Raw genomic sequence first — 20,411 nt, forward strand, 5'->3', positions numbered from 1 at the left:
TATGGGCAAGTTACATCAGTTCTTTATGCTCAGGTTTTTCAATTATTAAAGATAACAGCCATCTCCTCAGCTTCCTATGAGGACAAACTTGCTTAAAGATGCTCGGTGTGGTACTTGACATAAAGTGGCTGTTCAATTTTTTTTTCTTTTTAATTGCCTGTAACTATTAGCTGTTCTTTTGTTATCTGATTGAATAAGTCCATACAGTTTGTTATATATTTATAATATTTTAAGGGTTTCATTAGGATTCATGTTTAAGGTAGGGTTTTCAGCTCTGTTGTAAATAAAAATGAAAGAGAAAAATCAACTTTGATCATACTTGACAAATACAAATAGATGGTACTTTGAACTAAGTAATCTTTCTTTTGGGTTACATTTATTGCTCAGAATGATTTCAATAAAAACTCTTGGGCTCAGCAATTAAATTACATTATAATATACAAAAAATAGAAAATATTAAACATGCCACTGTCCTTTTGAAATTTGATGAATGATCAGTCTTGGCCATTGGGCTCCTTTGATTTCCAGTGCTCCTATGGTATATTATTAATTGAATCTTCTAAAACAAAATTCTGATCAGTTAGCTGTACTCAAAATAAAGTTTTTAATGGCCTATATAATCAGATTCAAACTTCTTAGTATGGAATTTAAGGTATTTCATAATCTGACCCTAGTCCATTTATTTCGTCCAATTTCTCTCCATTATAACTCTACACGTCATACTCCAATAAAAATATCCATACTTATTTGTTACTCCTGGATCATGCTATGACTTGTCATATCTCTAGCATGATCTTGGATCATGCTATTATCCCAGCTTCAAATACTCAATTAATCTGTGTCCTGTAAGTCCTACTCTACTTTCAAGACCCTATTAAAGGCACATCTAATTCATGAAGTAATTCTTTATTCATTTCTCTAGCAGAATTTTATTTGTTACATATATTACAGTATTTAACAAATGGAACTATAGCTAGATGGATAGAGGAATGACAGTTTCAAAAACCAAACACCTTGAAGGCAGAGTCATATACGTGGGTACTGAAATAATATGCATTGAATTAATTTATTCATATTTTAATGGTAATGAGAGTCACTCCTGAGCAAGAGTCACAGTACACTCCATGAGTAAAAAAAAAAAAAAAGTCACATATATTTACTTAAGATTCAAACTATTTTCTATTGTTTTCCAACAGTGTGGAGTAATACCTATGTAAATCATGAAGTCATTCTGCATGCATTAAAATTTTCTGAAGTTTTCTTGCCATCCTTCTTTTAAATATCTTAAAAAATGTTAGCCTGGAGGGGAAAAAGTTCAGATGTCTATATAAAGGATATTATGTAATAAATGTAGTAATTAAAATTGGAAGGAAATGGCCCAGGACAAAAGCAAAACAAAATTTCATCCCTCAGTATGAATATTCAAAACCTCAAAGAAAATAAAATCCAGGGCAGATGAATCAATCTCCATGAAATATGTATATTGTTTCAAAAATATACCCTGTATCAGAGGTGGGAGTTCATTTGTTACCTGACTGCAAATCCCAAAAGTAGTACTCAAAATGTTCTTATGACATGATTTAAACATTTAAATGTTCCAGGATGAAACATTTGAGTGATCTTCCCAAAGTAAATATTTATCACATTAAAATGATTACAGGGGTGATAGAATATTTGTGTCTATATTTGATTTAAGATATCCCCCACTGCAGATTTCTATTATGACTTAATAGGAAACTGGATTAAATCATTTCTCTTGTTGGTAGATAATTTTATTTTTCATCATGTTACTACTGGGTTCATCATCAGTATAACTAACTGTCAAGATTTTAAGGAAGAAAAAGCTCCAATATGCAAATTAAGTAAAAATTTTATATTTCTTGTCCATTTTGAAATCCAAAAAATTTTCAGGTCTGGAAGTTATTTTGCTATTCATGTGGTGGTAAAATTGACTTGAACTGACATGGGCTATCTATATTATTCATTTAGTCCATTTAATGTGAATATTTAGACTTTTCACTACAAAACTGATCATGTGTTTCATTGTGAGTACTGGTACAGTTCCCAGTGGGGATGTTACATAATACATGGTATATGCAATACATCATCTTTCTAAAATCTGAAAAATGTTTAATTCTAGGAAACATCTATACTATAGTCCTACACATCAAAATATCAGCATTAAAGACTCCTTGGGAGCTATAAAATTGAAAAGTACAAGAGGAGTTAATTTAAATATGTTACTGTATTTGGTTTGATACATTATATGTTCCTATTTCTTATTTTTTAACAAATATAAATATGAAATAATAGCCGTATCTGTTTTTGACAGGTGTTCATCTTGCAATAGATTATCTTGATAATTGTATGAGCTCCTCTGGCTTTTCACAAATCTGAGTGTCATTTATATAATACATGTTTTTTGTGAAATAATGAGATTGATGAAATTTGCTTTCCATTTTATAGAGAAGATCAGAATCAACTACAACTATTTTTCCCTTTGCTTCCATATCATTGTTTATCTTTTCAAATTTATTTCTCCTTTCTTTCCTTTACAGAAAAAGTTTATTTTCACTTTAAAGCTAGCATCCCAATTATACTGGAATAATATCTATCTCATCCAATACTTCAATAGTTCCTCTAGGTGGATCATTTACCTCAGTATATTGAGACTCAGCTACCTTGAATAATTAAAGCATTTTCCATCTGTAATACCACCTTCTTTAGCTACTTTCCCCCTTCCTTTCTTTCTCTTATTCATAAAGAGAGTTTTAACATAAGAGGAAATAATTTGCAATTCACCAATGAAAATCACATTGCTGAACTATCCTGGTGGTTCACTTGTTAAGAATCCACCTGCCAGTGCAGGGGACACAGGTTCGAGCCTTGGTCCAGGAAGATCCCACATGCCACGGAGTAACTAAGCCTATGTGCCACAACTACTGAGCCTGTGCCTACAGCCCGTGAGCCACAACTACTGAGCCCACAAGCCACAACTCCTGAAGCCCACACGCTTAGAGCCTGTGCTCCACAACAAGAGAAGTCAATGCAATGAGAACCCTGCTCACCACAACAAAGAGTAGCCCCTAATCGCCACAACTAGAGAAAGCCCACATACAGCAAAGAAGACCCAATGCAACCAAAAATAAATAAATAGATTTATTTTAAAAAAAAATTGATTCCAAGTAAATGTTCCTTTTTTTGAAGTAGTGAGCTCTGGAAGTCATACATTTAATGCCAGTGATGCCAGATCACATATTTGGGACTGTCCTCAGAACTAGTTTGTGAACCATAAAAGAAAACCAAGCTCAGTATCATTTTGTTTTAAATAAAAACAGAGCTGTCCAGATTGATTTAATGAATTGATTTAATTTGGCTCTCAATTATGTTGTCTGGAAATGAAATCTAAAAACTCTTGGTTTCAGTCAAATACTTCATCTAGTTGGTCTCCATATTTTGGATTGTCACACAACATACTGATTATGTCTCATTCAGATTGAACAATTGTTGAACTTTTCTCCTTTCCAACTTCTTACTGTTGTGTTCTGAAGGATTCTGTCCTCTATTCTCTTTTCTCCCAATAATCCCTGTCATCAGTTTACTTTAAGTATAATCCCATATCAATGGCTTCTATGTTTATATCCCCTACCTCTCCTCACAGTACCAAACTGTAATTTTCAGTTGGCTCTTCTGTTACTCATCTAAACTCTTTTTACTTCCCAAATGTTTTCCCCATGATGACCTCACCCTGTTTTTACCATTTAGTAAATTGAACTCAGTTATCCAAATCACAATCCTAATGTTTATCACGGAAAGTTTTATACTCCCTTACTGCTTCCTGAAAGTTTTCTCAAAGATCTGGTTAACTGAAGTTTTTTGCTTGTTTGTTTGTTCTTTCCCCTGCATCTTTGAATGGTAAATTTCTTTATTAAATCGATTCCTATGTAGAAATAAGCATTGGTCATTTAGAGAAAATGCTAAAAGTTTCAAATATTTATGTGTTCATTTAATATATGTGGTCTATATTACATAAAATCTTACTTAAATGCATTAAAATGCATTAAATAATTCAAGTTCTATTACATTTACTTGGGCATCAAATTATTTTTTTCTAAGCAATTCATTAGAATCATAAAAGTAGTGGTGTGTATTAAAATAAGTTTTTAATTTTTCACTTTTTTCCATTCCTACTACCTCTTCACCACTCTAAGCCTCATTTTGCCTTCCATGTATTACTTGCCCAGCTTCCTAATTGTATTCCTATCTCCCAAGACATTGTCATAAAAATCATCCCTTTAAAATGAAAGTTTGAACTGCCACCTCCTGAACCTTCAAGGGCTGCCTCTCAGTGGTCCCATCATTGGGCTTCTACTTACCTCCCCAGTCTCTACCTTCCATTCCCACTCTCACATATCACTACTCACATGTGTCTAACAGTAGCTTGCCATGCACTGCTTCCTTTCACCTATGTTTCTGAGAGTGGCCATCATCTTCCCTCTCCCAACTTCACTCGGCCAAGTAAGCCAAACATTTTTTGAAGGGTCAGCTCAGATGTGTTCTTCTCCAAGAATGTTCTTTGAGCCTCCAAATCTGAGCCGGGTTTCCATTCCCCTGACTCCATTAATACTCAGGACATATCTCTCTCTCTCACTGAACCAAACTCATGGTTTTTATGTCAAATTCACTTAATACAGTGTGAGCTTCTTGAGGACCCAGCCTGTGCTTTAGTGCATCTTTGTATCCCGGGCACAGTCATTTATTAGAAGAAAAATTAAGTGATTGAATAAATGAATGAATGACTGAAAATCTCTCTTGGCACCACCATTCCTCAGCACACTAAGAAAGTATCAAGGACCCACAGGTAGTAGAGGTATAGATACTGTGTCCAGATTGAAGAAATATTTACATCCTAGTGCTTAGTGACAAACAATCCAGTAGTGTCAGTGTCTAACTTCTGGAATGATACAATTAATTGACCTTTTGGAGGTTTTATTCAATATATATTACATATATGAATATGTGAAATACTTATTCAATATATATGAAAGAATCAAGAATGAAGCTCTAGGGCCTCCCTGGTGGCGCAGTGGTTGAGAGTCCGCCTGCCGATGCAGGGGATACGGGTTCGTGCCCCGGTCTGGGAGGATCCCATATGCCGCGGAGCGGCTGGGCCCGTGAGCCATGGCTGCTGAGCCTGCGCATCCAGAGCCTGTGCTCCGCAACGGGAGAGGCCACAACAGTGAGAGGCCCGCATACCACAAAAAAAAAAAAAAAAAAAAAAAAAAAAAAAAAAGAATGAAGCTCTAAAGCTTGGCAGTTGACATCTTCAAATTAATAAGGAAAAGAATTGTGATGACAAATCTGAAGTACTTGTTCAGAGGCTTCGAGGTCTCTATTAATGTGTCACAGAAATTACACAGAAGGATGGAAAGGGCTCTAGACAGAAAATAATAAACCTGGAACTAGTGTTACCTCTGTCACTAACTTGAAGACCCCATGGAAATCACTTAATCTGTTTTCTTATCTATACAATAGGGGAATTATACTTCAAGGATTCTTACCCTAATGTTTTGTAATACGGTTTTCAAAAGAATAGAGAACCTGTAATATTAGGCATGCTATTAAAGTGAAATAACAGGAAATTGCTGGGAGAAGTTTTAGACCTAATAACATTATTTTTTTACAATTCTTAATTAACGGATGAGTTGATAAATATTTTATATTTTTTAGAATTTGTGGACACACTCCTGCTTTCATAAAAAAATGTATGTAATATTAGTATAGAATTTTATTTATAAAAGTGAAAAAAAAATATTGTCATTATCTATATTATAAAAAACACAAAAAGTAAAATCCTCTGGTTGTTTGGGAATATTTGAGAGAGTGTGTAATTCTAAGGCTGGGGAGGGTTCCCCTGTCCCAAGTATAAGGCAAAATGAGTGTCAAAAGTTTGGGAAATACTGTTCCAGCATTTCCTAATTGGAATGTTTCAAGAAAAGTCATTGCTGTGCTTACTAAAAGCAAGAGAATCTCAAAATCACAGTGAGTCTATAGTAAATCATGCAACACTTGTTAAAGAGGCTTTACGATGAGCAACAAATGGGAGGGTGATAAAATCTCTCTATTTTCATGATACCAGATGCTGGATTCTGGAAGCAGATGTTTGCACACGAGAAAAAGAGATGTCATTGAAACTTTTAAAGTTAGGTGAACTGTGGGGTGTTTGCAAAGCCTGGTAAGCAAAAACAAAGTGAAACTGCTCACAGTTTGAGAAATATTTTGTCTAGTAAAATGTAAGGTCAGATGAATTGGGAAGGCCCTAAAAGATAGCACAGGGAGGTGATAAAATTGATATTACCCTGCTCTTGGATAGATGCAACCTAATAAAAACATGGGACTTGAAAATAATATGAATTCTTGGCAAATAATACAATTTGTTAAATACCACATATGCAAATCATAAAGCAGCAGTGCTTCTAAAAATTTGTAAATGATTCCTCTCTGGCATTAAATATTCAAAGTTCCTTCCCACCCTCAATATATGGCAGTAATTTCCCATTTCCTTCCTAAGACAAATTTCCTATTAATAAGTTTATAGCAACATTTCTTTTAAAAATGATTTTCATAGATCGCCAGATGGCTGCTGGGAGGATAGACACAGTCACCACCTTCATGTTCTTGCTTCCGCAGAAGTGGATTTGCTTTTGCCTGTAACAGGTAGGCCTAGGAAAAGACACTGCTTGATTGGAAGGTTCAGACTGCAATAACCATAATGCAGAAGAGAAAACAGAACAAAATCTTGAGAATATAAAAGTACTATGCTAGTACTTTTCTTCTTTTTTTCTTTTTTTTTTTTTCGGTATGCGGGCCTCTCACTGTTGTGGCCTCTCCCACTGCGGAGCACAGGCTCCAGACGCGCAGGCTCAGCGGCCATGGCTCATGGGCCCAGCCACTCCACGGCACGTAGGGTCCTCCCAGTGTGTCCCCTGCATTGGCAGGTGGACTCTCAACCACTGAGCCAGCAGGGAAGCCCTATGCTAGTACTTTTCTATTCAGGGTCAGTTCTAGGGGAAGTTGAAAGGTAGGTCAAGTTTGTGTTCAGCATCCCAACTCTCTGTCTCAATAACCTCCTTCCAAATCCTAAATGTGTGGCTCCATCCTCATTTCAGTGGACAAGGACCTCAACTTATATTCTCCCATTTCCTTACTATTGCTTTCATAAATATCTCCTTCATGTAAAGTATAGGTTGTACAAACATTAAACTGTTTTCCTTTCCAGACATAATTAGAAATATGGTGAAATTGCATTCATTATGCAGTGAATTAGGGAGGAAAATTAGAATAAGTGGAGGTCAGAGCCTTGCCATACTCTGAATTCCTATAACAAATACTAAAATCCTTCCAACTAGCCTAATCCTGTTTTGAATATGGGGCCCACAAGCAAAATTCAAACACTGACTTAAAGAAAAAAAGGAACGACAGCAAAAAACAATTCTTTAGCTTTAGTTTTTGTAGTTTTCTAGAATGTCCTCTGGGAAGAGGGAAGGCAACCCTTAAAAACACAATTTAGTTTTAAAACTGAATTCACTGGAGAAAACCTAGCTTATTTGTTATTTCCATTATTCTCAACTTTCTATTGATTATATTTTATTAGATTTTAATCAGTGATTCCATTGTGAAATATTTTGAACCCAGAATGTAATTTAAGAAGTCAGATTTTTCTAGCAGTGGAGAGAATGGGGGAGGCACAGAATTGAATAGAATAAAATAAATTATAAGGCAATTAAATGAGATGAGAAATGAAAAATAATTTGACTGGAGCAACTCCTGAGTCTCAGAAATGTCATGGAATCCAGTCACTAGGGAAGGGACCAATATCTGGCCCCCACGGGGCATTACATCCTGTGTTGGTGAGCTTCCAGTGCAATCGCTAGCACAGGCCGTGAGTACTCACGATGTACAATGCTACTCCACTAGCTTCAGAGTTCAATTCAAAGACTTGGTTTCAGTTAATTATAAAGATATCAGAAGACTGATTATCCTTGGAAAATTGAGAACAGTCACTCAGTTATCAATAACAAGCTCAGAAAAATTGCCAGTCAGCATTTATAAAGAGTGCACATTTATTATTTGGCAATCAACAGAGACTACTGAATTTTGGGGAAAGCTTATTATGCCTTTTAAAAGAAAAAACAAAACACTTTTTGCTAACAATCAAAATACTCTACAAGGTTTCTGATGGATAGAAATAAAGAAGTCAAAGTATAAATAGTATTCTGAGGTATAAAGAATAAGTTACCCACAAAAATTTTTGAAAGAGTTTTGTTCTTTATAAAACTGTGTATAACTCTTCTTTACAGAAGTAACATTATGTATTTTATTAGCTCTTGATATAAATTAGTTTTTGTCATTCCAAAATATAAAATCAGCAGAATAAGATAAAATGTATTTTGCTCAATTTTCTGTGTCATTTTCTGATAAATAATGACTTATTAAATAGAAATATATATATATATATATATATATATATATATATATATGCCTTTCTAGGGAATTTGCTACTATGGCACCATACACATTCCAAAACATATGGATTGTTTTACCTATTATCTCCCTCTCTCCCTCTCTCTCTCTCTCTACCCACTAACCTACCTACCTACCTTTAATATTTGATGGGGAATGTATGGGGGAAAATCTAATTGACAAACAGAGAGGCAGAGCACAAAACTGAACTCAAATAGAAAAAAAAAAAACTAACTACATTCTTTGAGATTTTTTTTTTAATCACACCGAGAGAAGCTAAAATAACCTGTTTCTATTATAGGTTTTATTAACATAAAATCCTTAAAGCTATCTTCAGCTGTAGTGCAGTACATCACACTTTCATTTAACTACTGAATCCTTTCAAATATTTTTTTTTTCTAAAATAATGGGCAACACATACTAGTGCTATATATTTGGTATGATTAAACTGATAGTACCAAAAATACACAAATATCAGGAACAGAACAAATGGAAAAAGAATCTAACACCATAAAAGAGAAGAAAAACAGTAAAAATTGAGCTAATAAAATAAAATCTCAAATGGACTAAGTTATTTGCAAAGGAAAATATTATTAGCATAGAAACTTCCATTGAAAATATGAAGACTATTTTTTAAATTGATTTTCATTTCTAAGTTGAAGTATTTTAATTTAGAAATAGTACATTATTTTTCTTAATAGAGATAATTTAAACAGGGAAAGAAGTCAATTAAACTAATATAAATATAAAATATAGTTATGCTACTGATTTTTTAATTGAAAACTATTAAGGCACTACTATAAATTTTTAGGACAAGCAAAAGACTGATAAACAGGTATCTTTTTGTTTAGCTTTTGTTTTAAAGGAAATTTATTTATGTTTTTTAGGAGATTTTTAAAGGCATTAAAAATTAGGGTTTAACATATGAAACTTGGACATGAGATCATTGTTTGAATATGGCTGTCATCTTCTTCCATCTGTAAAGAAAATTATTATTTGTAGGTGTGCATTAAATTAATTTGGAATTGGTTCTCATGATGCTTTTCAAATAAATTAACAGAGGACATTGACCAAGACAATGGCTGATTGTTTCTTCAAACATTTTAATTTTTTTTTTCTGAGTAAACAATTCATTATGTGAATAGTATAAAGCATTGGTTAAGAGGGCAGACCCTGAAGGCATCCTATTTTATTTCTAATACTGACTTCACTACTTACAGCACAGAACATTGAGAAAAATTCTTAACAACTATTAAATGTGAGAGTAACAGTAGTCAGCTATCTATAAGTGCAATGAAAACTAAATAGGATATTATGTTTTAACCACAGAATAATTCAATGCATATAATCTATTTTGATGTTTTCCCTCAAGGTTCACATACATGAACTCAAGTTTTAACTTACCCTTCAATGTTTATTTGATATCTAGTCATAGCAATGAATCAGAAAGTATATGTGAGCTAATTCTCCCATTTGGGGATAAAGTTGTACAGAAAAGACACAAATTTTGAGCATATCTAGACCTAAGATAAAATTCCAACCACTTGGCAGGTTAATAAAATTCCCATACGCTCAGTTTTCTTACATGTAAGATAAAAATGATAACTATCTTAGAGTTTGCAGGTTAAATATGTTAATGCTGAAATGAAGTTGGCACAGTTTATGGTAAGTAGGAAAAACTCAATAAATACTAGTCTCCTCCTCTGAATCTAGATAGGTAGATAGATAGATGTATGCATAATATACATAGAAGAAAGAGAAAGAAGGAGAGAGCGAGAGAGAGAGAGAGAGAGAGCGAGAGAGAAAGATTATCTAGATATGGAGAGAGAACGACAGATTGGAGGTAGACAGAGAGATAGATAGGGAGATAGATGGCAGATAAAGGTAGATGAGAGAGGAGATATGAGAGAGACAGCCAAACAGAGAAAGGTCTCCCATCTCAACTAGTTACATACAGTTTCCTGAAGTCAGGTTTCAAGTCAAATTCATTTTTGATATTCCCAAAGAATCTAACTTTCCTTACATATTGAAAGCATTTAATAGATATTTATTAAATAAATGAATTAATGAATCAAATCTGTCGATCAATCAATGAAATACTCCTTCAAAATCATGTTTTAAAGTAGAAGTCGGTCTCTCTCCTATAAATTCAGAGATTACCTTCTAAGTATGGCTTTCAGATTCATAACTTTCTCATGTTTGTTAATAAGGATATGTGGAAACTACTTGTTTTACAGGAGATATATCTATTGGCATTCTCACTCATAGACTAGCAATTATTTTATGTATAATATTAATTAAAATATGTGTCAACCACATTTTCTTTTAAGAACAATAGCCACCTTTCTATGATATTACTTTTTGATATCAAAATAGGAAAAAACAGCTTTTCAGTATAAACTACATTTTCAGACATATATTTCACTTTTCTATAGGGGTCTTTTTCTCATTCCTATCAAATACATTGCTCAGTTAGTGGATGGAAAGGAATTAAAAAGTTAATAGTGAGCAGCAGGCTTTTTTAATTAACAAAGTTTCTCATGAAGATGGGACAAAATGCAAACTCTTTACTTACTCTATGCATCTTTACAAATAGTGGCCAGTGAATTACCTGTAAATCACTTTATCACACACATAGATTAGTCTGTTAGGCTATGCACTCACATATCACGATCCAACAACCCATTACTTAAAATGTGCCTAAAATATTCATATATTATAATATTGCATAGTCAAAACCATCAAGACCACTTAACTCACTTCACATAAACATTCAACTGTGCAGGAACTGTGAATATTAGATAAGTATTCAAACAGCTTTTGTTTAAAATAATTTTTAAAACAATATTGCATTATTACGCAAAAAGTTGCTAAGACATATCTGGCACTTATTATTTAGAAAAGAAGGCTTTTGCGAGGTTATCCTTAAAATAAAGCCAGCATAATTATATTCAGTGGAGAAACTTATATATATATATATGTATATATATGAATTTATTTCCGTATTGAATGTATGTATGTGAGTGTTTGAACTCAATTTTCAACATGAATAGAGAAATTAAAAAGCATTTTATCTGCTGATGTATATGTGATAGGACTGACTGCAGTAGAGGCAAACATTTACTATCTATGAATCACCAATCATTAAATGACTTTGAAGAATAAGTAAATATGTCCATACAGCTTAAATGTAGTCTCTCATAAAAACTTAAATAAATATTAAACATATTTAAATACTATTAATATTTTGAAAACTAATATATTATGCATTTGTAATTCTGAAATTCAATTTATACAACAGTTCTTTTCATTTCCTATAATTGGACATAAAAAAAGCTTATTCACATCTAAGTCTCACACTTAAGAGTAGCTTAATTCTCTTTGGGTGAATCATTAGTAAATATTCTATTGTGCTTGAAACAATAAAAATATCAAAATTAATTTTAAAAGGCATATCAAACTAATAAATTGAAGGTAGACTTTTAGAAAAAAAAACATATGTATTTATGAAGAAGTATTTCTTTTTTAACTCTATAAGGGTAAACAAGTTCATGTTTATTTGATATCCAGGAAGAATTAGACATATATCAAAAAGAGCTAGAACTCTGGCTTAGCTGTTATTTGACTCTTGAAAAACTATCTTGAAGCTAAAATCCACACTAAAAATACACCAACACTGATAAGATCCATACAATTCCAATCGAGTTTTCATTTCACCTAAAAGCATTGAATTTATTCATCTTAATCTGTATATTAGTATATTAAAATGTGCATATCTAGCTAACATATGCTATATTTTCCTTTAATAAAATGCAAAATAGCGAAGGCTGGAAAATGTTCATAAAGATAAGTACAATCTAGTGACTTTGGCCAAGTTCTCATCTGAAGAAGATTACAGACCAAAATCCATGGTCTTCCTTTTTCTGTGGTTACTGAGGTATTGAATAATTGCTTTTTGTCTGGGGCAACCTCAGAATTTGCTGCTTCTTTTGCTATATCGTCCATGGTCCATTCCAAGGTGATAAACTATAACTCTAGTACTATGAGGTTTATAATGATTGCTTAAGCTTTACACTTTGTAAGCATTGGAAGACTTCACTCACCTTGTTCAAGTGGTTGGCTTTTAGTTGAAGTAGTTTTCATCTTGAGTGCCTCCCTAACAGACATGTCACAGCAGGAGCCTTTGTTAGTGTCTTGGTCACTGTCAGCCTGATCACTGTCCCCGTGCCCACTGTCTCTCAGGCTGGCTCTTTCTGGGTCCTTAAACGTGGAGCTACTGAAATACATATAAAGAAAAAGAAGAGAAAGTGTTGTCTCTACGAGTTTGAATCGGAAGTGTAATCTCTAGCAAAGCAATTTTGACATGAATGCAAATGGGGAAGCTGAGAAAGTTATTTAATAGGCCTTACCTTTGAACAAACTGCTGCCTGCTGCCCATGTAATTGGGCTCTGCGGGAAAATTGTCTGTCTGTGAAAGAGAAGGAAAAAAATACGTATAGTTGTACACTGGACAAATCTCCTGCAGAGCAACAAGATTTCCTAGTGGAAAAATGATTAATAATTCAAAAATTCCCTTAATCTTCAAATTTGTACATTTTAATTAAATTGGAAATTGCTGACATGTAATTATGTACTCAGAACAATTAAATGATTCCGGTCCACAAATTACCTGTTAAAGTAAACAATGTGCCTGTCATAACTGGCATTCTCTGTTAGTACCAGGATGGATAACACTGTCTGTGTTGTTTCATTACTTAGATATTAAGATTGGATATTTGTGGGAGAAGTGGAAAAATGACCTAATTTCTCCATATTAAAAGCATGAATTATTTAATAATACTCATTTTTAAGCATAATTACATCATCTGCTGGGATTTTTTGCCCTTCTTGATATAACATCATTTAAAGTAATCCACTCCTCAATTAAGGGATATAAGACTTTCCTTCAAATTTTACCAATAACAAATACAGGCATGGCACCTACGGTCGTACTCATCTCTATAGTGAATCCTTATCTGCATCCCTACTATGGAAATTGTACTAAAACAAGGGAAAAGGCTGTTACTTCCTGGTTATTAAAAATAAAGTAAAATAAAAATAAGAATTAAAATGTTACTTAAAACATTGGGAGTAAAGACACTGAGAAATGAGGCTTGTTTTTGTGTTTGTTTTTGCTGCTTCCAAACTGACGTGGAGGTCTGCCAAATAGAACTGAATTCTCCTTGTACCATAGAACAGAGTCTTTTGCGAGAAAGAGAGTAGATCTTTCATAGGTTTCCCTATACTGTACATTCATACATGTTACTACTTCTTGCAGCTGACTCAGAGACAAAGGTTCTCCTGTTTTCTGCCTCACTTCATATCACACCATTGTGCTCTGAAGCAGCTATGGGTTCCTACAAGATCATCCAGCATGCAAGTATCAGTGACACAGGAGCATGAAATTCATGAATCAGAGGGACCAAGGTAAGGTTTAATGCAGAACAGTATGTATTTTCCTTATAAATAAGGCTAATTTAAACTAACAGGACTTTTTTTATCCCATGTAATAATTTAAATTATTTGGCTTTTTAAACTATTATTGGAAAAAAAAAACATGTTAAGAGTAATAGCTTAAACTACTATGCAAGTTTCACTGTCTTTTAGAAGTTGGGGGACAGGAAAAAGCCTCACAAATTTCTTAATCTATAATCTTTTCTTGCTGTTGTTCAAATGACCTTTGTCAAAATAAATGCAAAGATGAAGGTAAACAAGGTAGATTAATTTCTCACTTCTAATCCACTTGAACTAGTAGTTGATAGCAGATATTTTTTATTAACATGTTTTTACTAATTTCCAGATTCTGTGAAGCACCTTAATTGTTTCCATAACAAACTATCTATCTTTAAGAATAACTTTTTCTTCTAGTAAAAGTAATAATGGAAACCAACACCAAGAGAAAAAATGTTTGCAAAAGAGTTTTGCCAATTTAAAAAACTAAAATTACATAGAAACTCCACATTTAAACTTAAAATCATCCAGTTCATTTTTTGAATTGGTCAAAAACATGTATCAACTCATTACTGCTGTCAGTTAAAAGCTAAGACTGAGTATCTGAGAACACTTCAAAAAACAGAATCTGGGGTATTAAGGAACGAGTAAAATGTAAAGTGAAAGTGTAAACTCTAGTTAGAAAATATAAGGGCTATTATAAGTAATCTTGTGATTTTAATGGCTTTGATTAGGGGGGACCTCATAGGATGTGGATCCCTATTCAGTTAGACACAGGGAGACAGACTGGGAAAACTTTTCTTCCCTTGTTCTAATAGGGACAATATCTAAAATTTTTTTCATAATATCAAAGTTCTGAGCAGTTCTTATAAAATAAGATACTTTAAGTTCCTATTGAGTGAAGAGCTGTTTTAAATTATATGTGAGTGTGTGTGCACACGTGTCTATGTATGTTTCTATGTATGTATCAGCGTGTTTGATGAGCACTGGGTGATGGTAATGCTACCAAATATTGTTCTGATGAAAGCAGAAAGACAATAGGAAGTTAGAAAATAAGAATTTTGGAAAGGAAAGAAAGGCAGGGAGAAAGGCAAGGGAAAAATAGAAAGAGAGGAGGAAGAGAGAAAAAAAGCATATACAAAGGAGGAGAAATGACAGTGGAGAGTGGTAAAAACAGGCTAAAGAAAGTTGGTTTATTATTATAGAATTTCACAAAGTATAATTTTAGAAGTCTGCAACTTAATCAGTAGCAGAGTATCAAGAGTTTATTAATAATGTCTGCCAGCATTCATCCATTAAAATAGGTAGGGATGTGAGAGGCTATGTGGGTTTATAATTACCATAATGAAATAGCCACTTGGCCTTTAATAAACATATGACTAATTCACTATAAAACCACACTGGTTTTAATATAGAAAATAACATTTTCATTATCCAGGCTCCAAGCATGTCTGAAAACTCATTTCAAATAATCTGAAATAAAATAACAGTATTTACATAGAAAAAAAACAGAAAATAGATGAAAAAGCTGAATGTATTACAGCATCATTTAATTTAGAAATATAAGGGCTTTCATCTATTTTCCAACACTGTATTCTAAAAATCAAATTCTATCTTGTACATTTATAATTCTTAACCATTAAGTCTAGAAAGAAAGTAAAATTTGAGGTCAGACACTTGTAGGTTTTTAGGTCTCAGCAGAGTAATTAAAATATTCATATGAGTAATTAAAATATAACTCTTGAAAATTTTATACTTTTCCATACAAGGATAAAATTAGAATGTTTTCCCTTCAGACACAACTTGAACACAGGAACAATTAACTTTTATTTTTAAAACATATCATTTGTTTATTATTTTAAAAAATGGATCCCTGGAATTGATGGCTAGTTACAAAAAAGTTCTAAAGTGGACACTTTGAAATAAACTGTAGGATATGATTATCTTTTTAATCTATTTCACTCAGAAATATAAAAGACAAATGTTTTGCTGTTTTTTTTAATGATCATTTGCTCATAATGATCACTTAAATCTGAACTAACGATCTTATAAAACTGAATGGCCCTCCTAGTTTGATTTTTTTTGTTATTTTTTGAATGAAGATAAAAATTTAGATATTCTTTCCTTTGTTCAGAAAAGATAAACAAATAAACAAGTAATCAGGTAAACAAACACACAGTGGATAAAATCTGTATGATATGAATGGTTTCTTTGATTATTTATCTTTATGCACTTCTCTTCTAGTACTCAGCAAATTGTAGTAAATTTATAAATAATACTTGAAATCATAATTTTTATCAACAGTAGTCAATAATAAACTATTCCTAAGATGTGCCATCTTCTACTACTGGCTCATCTATTAGGACCCTAAAAAAATCATGATTATAAAAATGAGTGTCTCTGAAAAAGACCAAAAGAAAGCACCTACTGAAGCTGAACCACATTGCCTGAAATTGGGAAAGCTCTATTTGTGGAAGTAGATTAATTTGACATGACCACTTACATGTATCTAGAGAAGTTGATCTGAAAATGGATAGCAAAAAGACTCAAAATAGATTTTTTTTACTCTTAGAATAGTAAAAATAGAAAATTTTAAAATATATCCAGCATTTGACAAAACTCAACATCTATTAATGATAAAAATTCTCAGCAAATAGGAATAGAAGGAAACTTCTTCAACTGCATAAAGAGCATCTATCAAAAAAGAGTATAACTAGCATCACATTTGAAAATCTGAAAGCTTTCACCACTTCTATTCACCACTGCACTGAAAGTCCTAATATGTTCAATAAGGCAAGAAAAATAAGTGAAGGACATACAAATTGGAAAAGGAGGAAAACAAATTTTCACAATGTTATTGTATTCTCAGATAATAGTATTGTTCAAACAGAAAATAAGAAGGAATCAAGACAAACAAAAACAAACAAATAACACTTCTCAGAATGAGTAAATAAGTTAAGCAATGTTGCCATGTCCAAGGTCACCACACAAAAATCAATCATATTTCTATATACTAGCAATGAACTAGTTGGAAACTTAAATATCCAAAGCAATACATTTATAATATGTCCCTAAAAGTCAAATACATAAGCAAATAGATAATTATAAAAAATAACTACAGAATCTGTATACTGAACATTACAGAAACTGATGGAATAAATCAAAGAATGCTTAAATAAATGGAGAGGTATATCATGTTTATGGATTGAAAAATTCAACATGGTAAAGACATCAATGTTCCTCAAATAATCTATACATGTAATATAATTCCATTCATATTCACTGCATGATTTTCTATAGCTATAGACAAGAGGACTCTAGAACTTAAAACAGAAAGAACTGTAATAGCCAAAATAATTTTGAAAAAGAAGATTGAATTTGAAGGAATCACACTACCCTATTTAAAAAATTACTATGAAGCTACATAAATCAAGACAGTGTAGTATTGTCAATGGAAAAGACACATAGATCAATGGGACAGGAGAGACTGTTCAGAAGCCCACAGAAATACGGCCAACTAATTTTTGACAAAGTTGCAGAAGTCAATTCAACAAAAATGAACACTTTGTAAAAGCAAAACAAAAGCTTAAAAATTCAAAATTGACCATAGATCTAAATGAAAAACATAAAACTTTATAAGAGAACCCTGCAGAAAATCTATGTGACCTAATGTTAGGCAGGGTTCTTAGACATGATACCAAAAGTATCATTCATAGGAAAAAAAAAAGGAAAAGACCAAAATTAACCCAATAATTTGGTATTTACCTTAAATAAAGGAAGACTATGATCACACAGAGATTTGTATATGAATATTTCTAGAGCTCTCTTTGCCAAAACTGGAATCATCCCAGATATCTTTCAATAGGTGAACAGAGAGACTGTGGTACATACATACAGTGAAAAACTATTTAACCATAAAATAGTGAACTATTGAGGCTACAACTTGGATGAATCTCAGAAGCATTACATTGAGTGAAAGAAGCCAGTCTCAAAAAAAAATGCACAGTGTATGATTCCATTTATAAGATTTATCAGAAAAGCAAAAACTATTATAACAAAGAATAGATCAGAGGATGCCAGGGGTTAAGGTTGACTATAGAGATATAGCATGAGGAAGCTTTTTACAGTGATAGAACTGTCCTTGATTATGGTATTAGTTTCATGAAGCTACATATGAAAAAATAACAAAAAACACAGAGCTCTACATTCCAAAAAAGGTTCATTTTACTGGGTGCTAATAAAAAGTAATTCCAAACATACATATAAGGTGATCATCTGCATCTCATATACACTGAGGATTTTTCTATCCCACAGAGGATTATAAAACTACAAATACTTTCATTAGTCTCAATAAAGAGTATTTCTGAACTTTGTCTTTTAAAAGTATACAGAGCCAACTTTCAAAACACTATGTAGAAATCCCATATTCATTTGTACAGACTACAAATGGATTTGAGATATAAAGCTCTATTTAGCCACACTAACAAACCCAAACAGCACTCTATAAGACAGTTGTCTTAAATATGAATTATTTAGCTCAATTTTCATATTTTTTCAAAGATGTTTTTCTTGCATACAGTTCTCATTTACCCAGCCATAAAATAGATACTTTAAATAAAGATTTCAGACTGCATTTATTACAAAGAAGTAGCTTTTCCTTTCAATGCATGAAAAAATATGGCTATATCATGAAGAACTGGGAACCATCCTTAGAAATACTGAGTTTTTTTAATTTGGAGAATACCTCATGAAATTGATTCTACATTTGTAAGTAAGTGAATAGAATATCCTTATAAAGACTAAAGACATTGAATATGAAATTATTAGCATCTAAGATGCACCAAAGTGTATACAGAATAGTCAAAATAATTTTACAACATTGATGGTAAAATTTGGATAATACTATCTAAGTTGTGCAGTTTTATATTTTATATGAGATAATATATGAAAATGTCTTAGTTATAAGATACCACTCCTGTTATAACTTTTAAATTTTTTACTTTTTTATTTTTTATTTTTTGGCTGTACCACGCAGCTTGCAGGATCAAACCCCAGGCCCCCTGCATTAGAAGCACAGAGTCCTAACCACTGGACAACCAGGGAATTCCCACTTTAATTTTTTTTTATCTTATAAGCAGCACTGTAAAGATCATGAAATAAAAATAACTGGATGAAAGTCTGGTAAATTGTAAAACAATACTTGAATTTCTAAAAAAATGAGAAAACTATGGGATGACAAAAACAAAGACCTCATCTTTTTGAGTCTCATTTCTAAAGAATTTCTAAGAAACATATCAGAGTACTATTCTCCAAATGTATCCCTGCAAAAGGAACAGAGAAAAATATTGTGAGCATTAGGAAACTGGATTCTATAGTTATTTTTCACCATCATAGATACTGTTTAAATAAATATTTCTAGAATTCAATCTGTAGTTAGTGCAATAACTGTGAAAAATATATGCACAATATCTCGGCTCTATTTAACAGGATTATTTTATATTTCCCATTATAGAGTCATGAGACTGTCAGGAAATTTCTTATGGTCAGAAAAATGTTGACAAACCAAGCATCTCTGGCATTTCCAGAATCGTTGTTGTGTAAACACAGAAGACAGTAGTTTATAAACTCTGATATTCTTAATATTATTTTGCTTTTCTACATCTGTTTCTTTACCAAAGAGGAGAACTTTGGGACAGAGACTCAATAGGTAAATTCATTCCACAAACACACATTTAGTTCAAACCATGCACAATATAAAAATCTGGTATTCACCAACGTAAAATTCACAGTATCTGATATTCAATCAAGAATTACAAGGCATGAAGTAAACCAGGAAAACATAATCCATACCTAGGGTATAGCCCATCAATCAATAAAACCCATCAATCAATAAAAACAGACCCAGGCATGAAAAAGATGACAGAATTAACCAATAAGGGCCTTAAAATCTATTAGAATTTTGAAAATATGATCAGGAATGTAAAAGCATGACCCTGAGAGTAAGTTCCTCAGATTTTGAGCCCCAAGAACCTCCCTTGCAGTACCCTAATCTTGGGCCTAGAGGTGAGAAAGAGATGGCCCAAAAGACACAAAATGAAACTACCAAAAGTGAAAACTATAATATTTGAAATTGAAAATACAATGAATAATACTAACAGATCAGACAATGAGGGACAAAAGATGTAGTGTTTTGCACCAAGTTCTAGAAGCATCTGTCTCAACAATTATATATTTAATATTAAATTTCTACTTTATGTTTATCTGTATAAGCTTTATATATTTGAGTCAACATCCTGTTTATAATTTTGTAATATTTAAGAGAGCAGACAGATATGTCAAATACAAAAAGTCTCTCCCAGAGGTTGCAATACAAATACGAAGAAGGCTTTCATTCTAGA

The 20,411-nt window shown here is 32.5% G+C and overlaps 1 protein-coding gene across 1 annotated transcript in view; it reads right to left on the minus strand.

Moving 5' to 3' along the window:
• PCDH17 (protocadherin 17) overlaps positions 1-20,411 on the minus strand; it is a gene marked incomplete at both ends in the record, with an annotated part of 108,249 nt that overhangs the window by 60,211 nt on the left and 27,627 nt on the right. The window contains 2 exons of the mRNA XM_079721708.1: positions 12,627-12,799; positions 12,933-12,991. Of these exons, the coding sequence (XP_079577834.1) occupies positions 12,627-12,799; positions 12,933-12,991 (232 nt within the window). The remainder of the gene's footprint in view (positions 1-12,626; positions 12,800-12,932; positions 12,992-20,411) is intronic.

Source organism: Hyperoodon ampullatus (genome assembly GCF_949752795.1).
Source record: "Hyperoodon ampullatus genome assembly, chromosome: 16".
NCBI lineage: Eukaryota > Metazoa > Chordata > Mammalia > Artiodactyla > Ziphiidae > Hyperoodon > Hyperoodon ampullatus.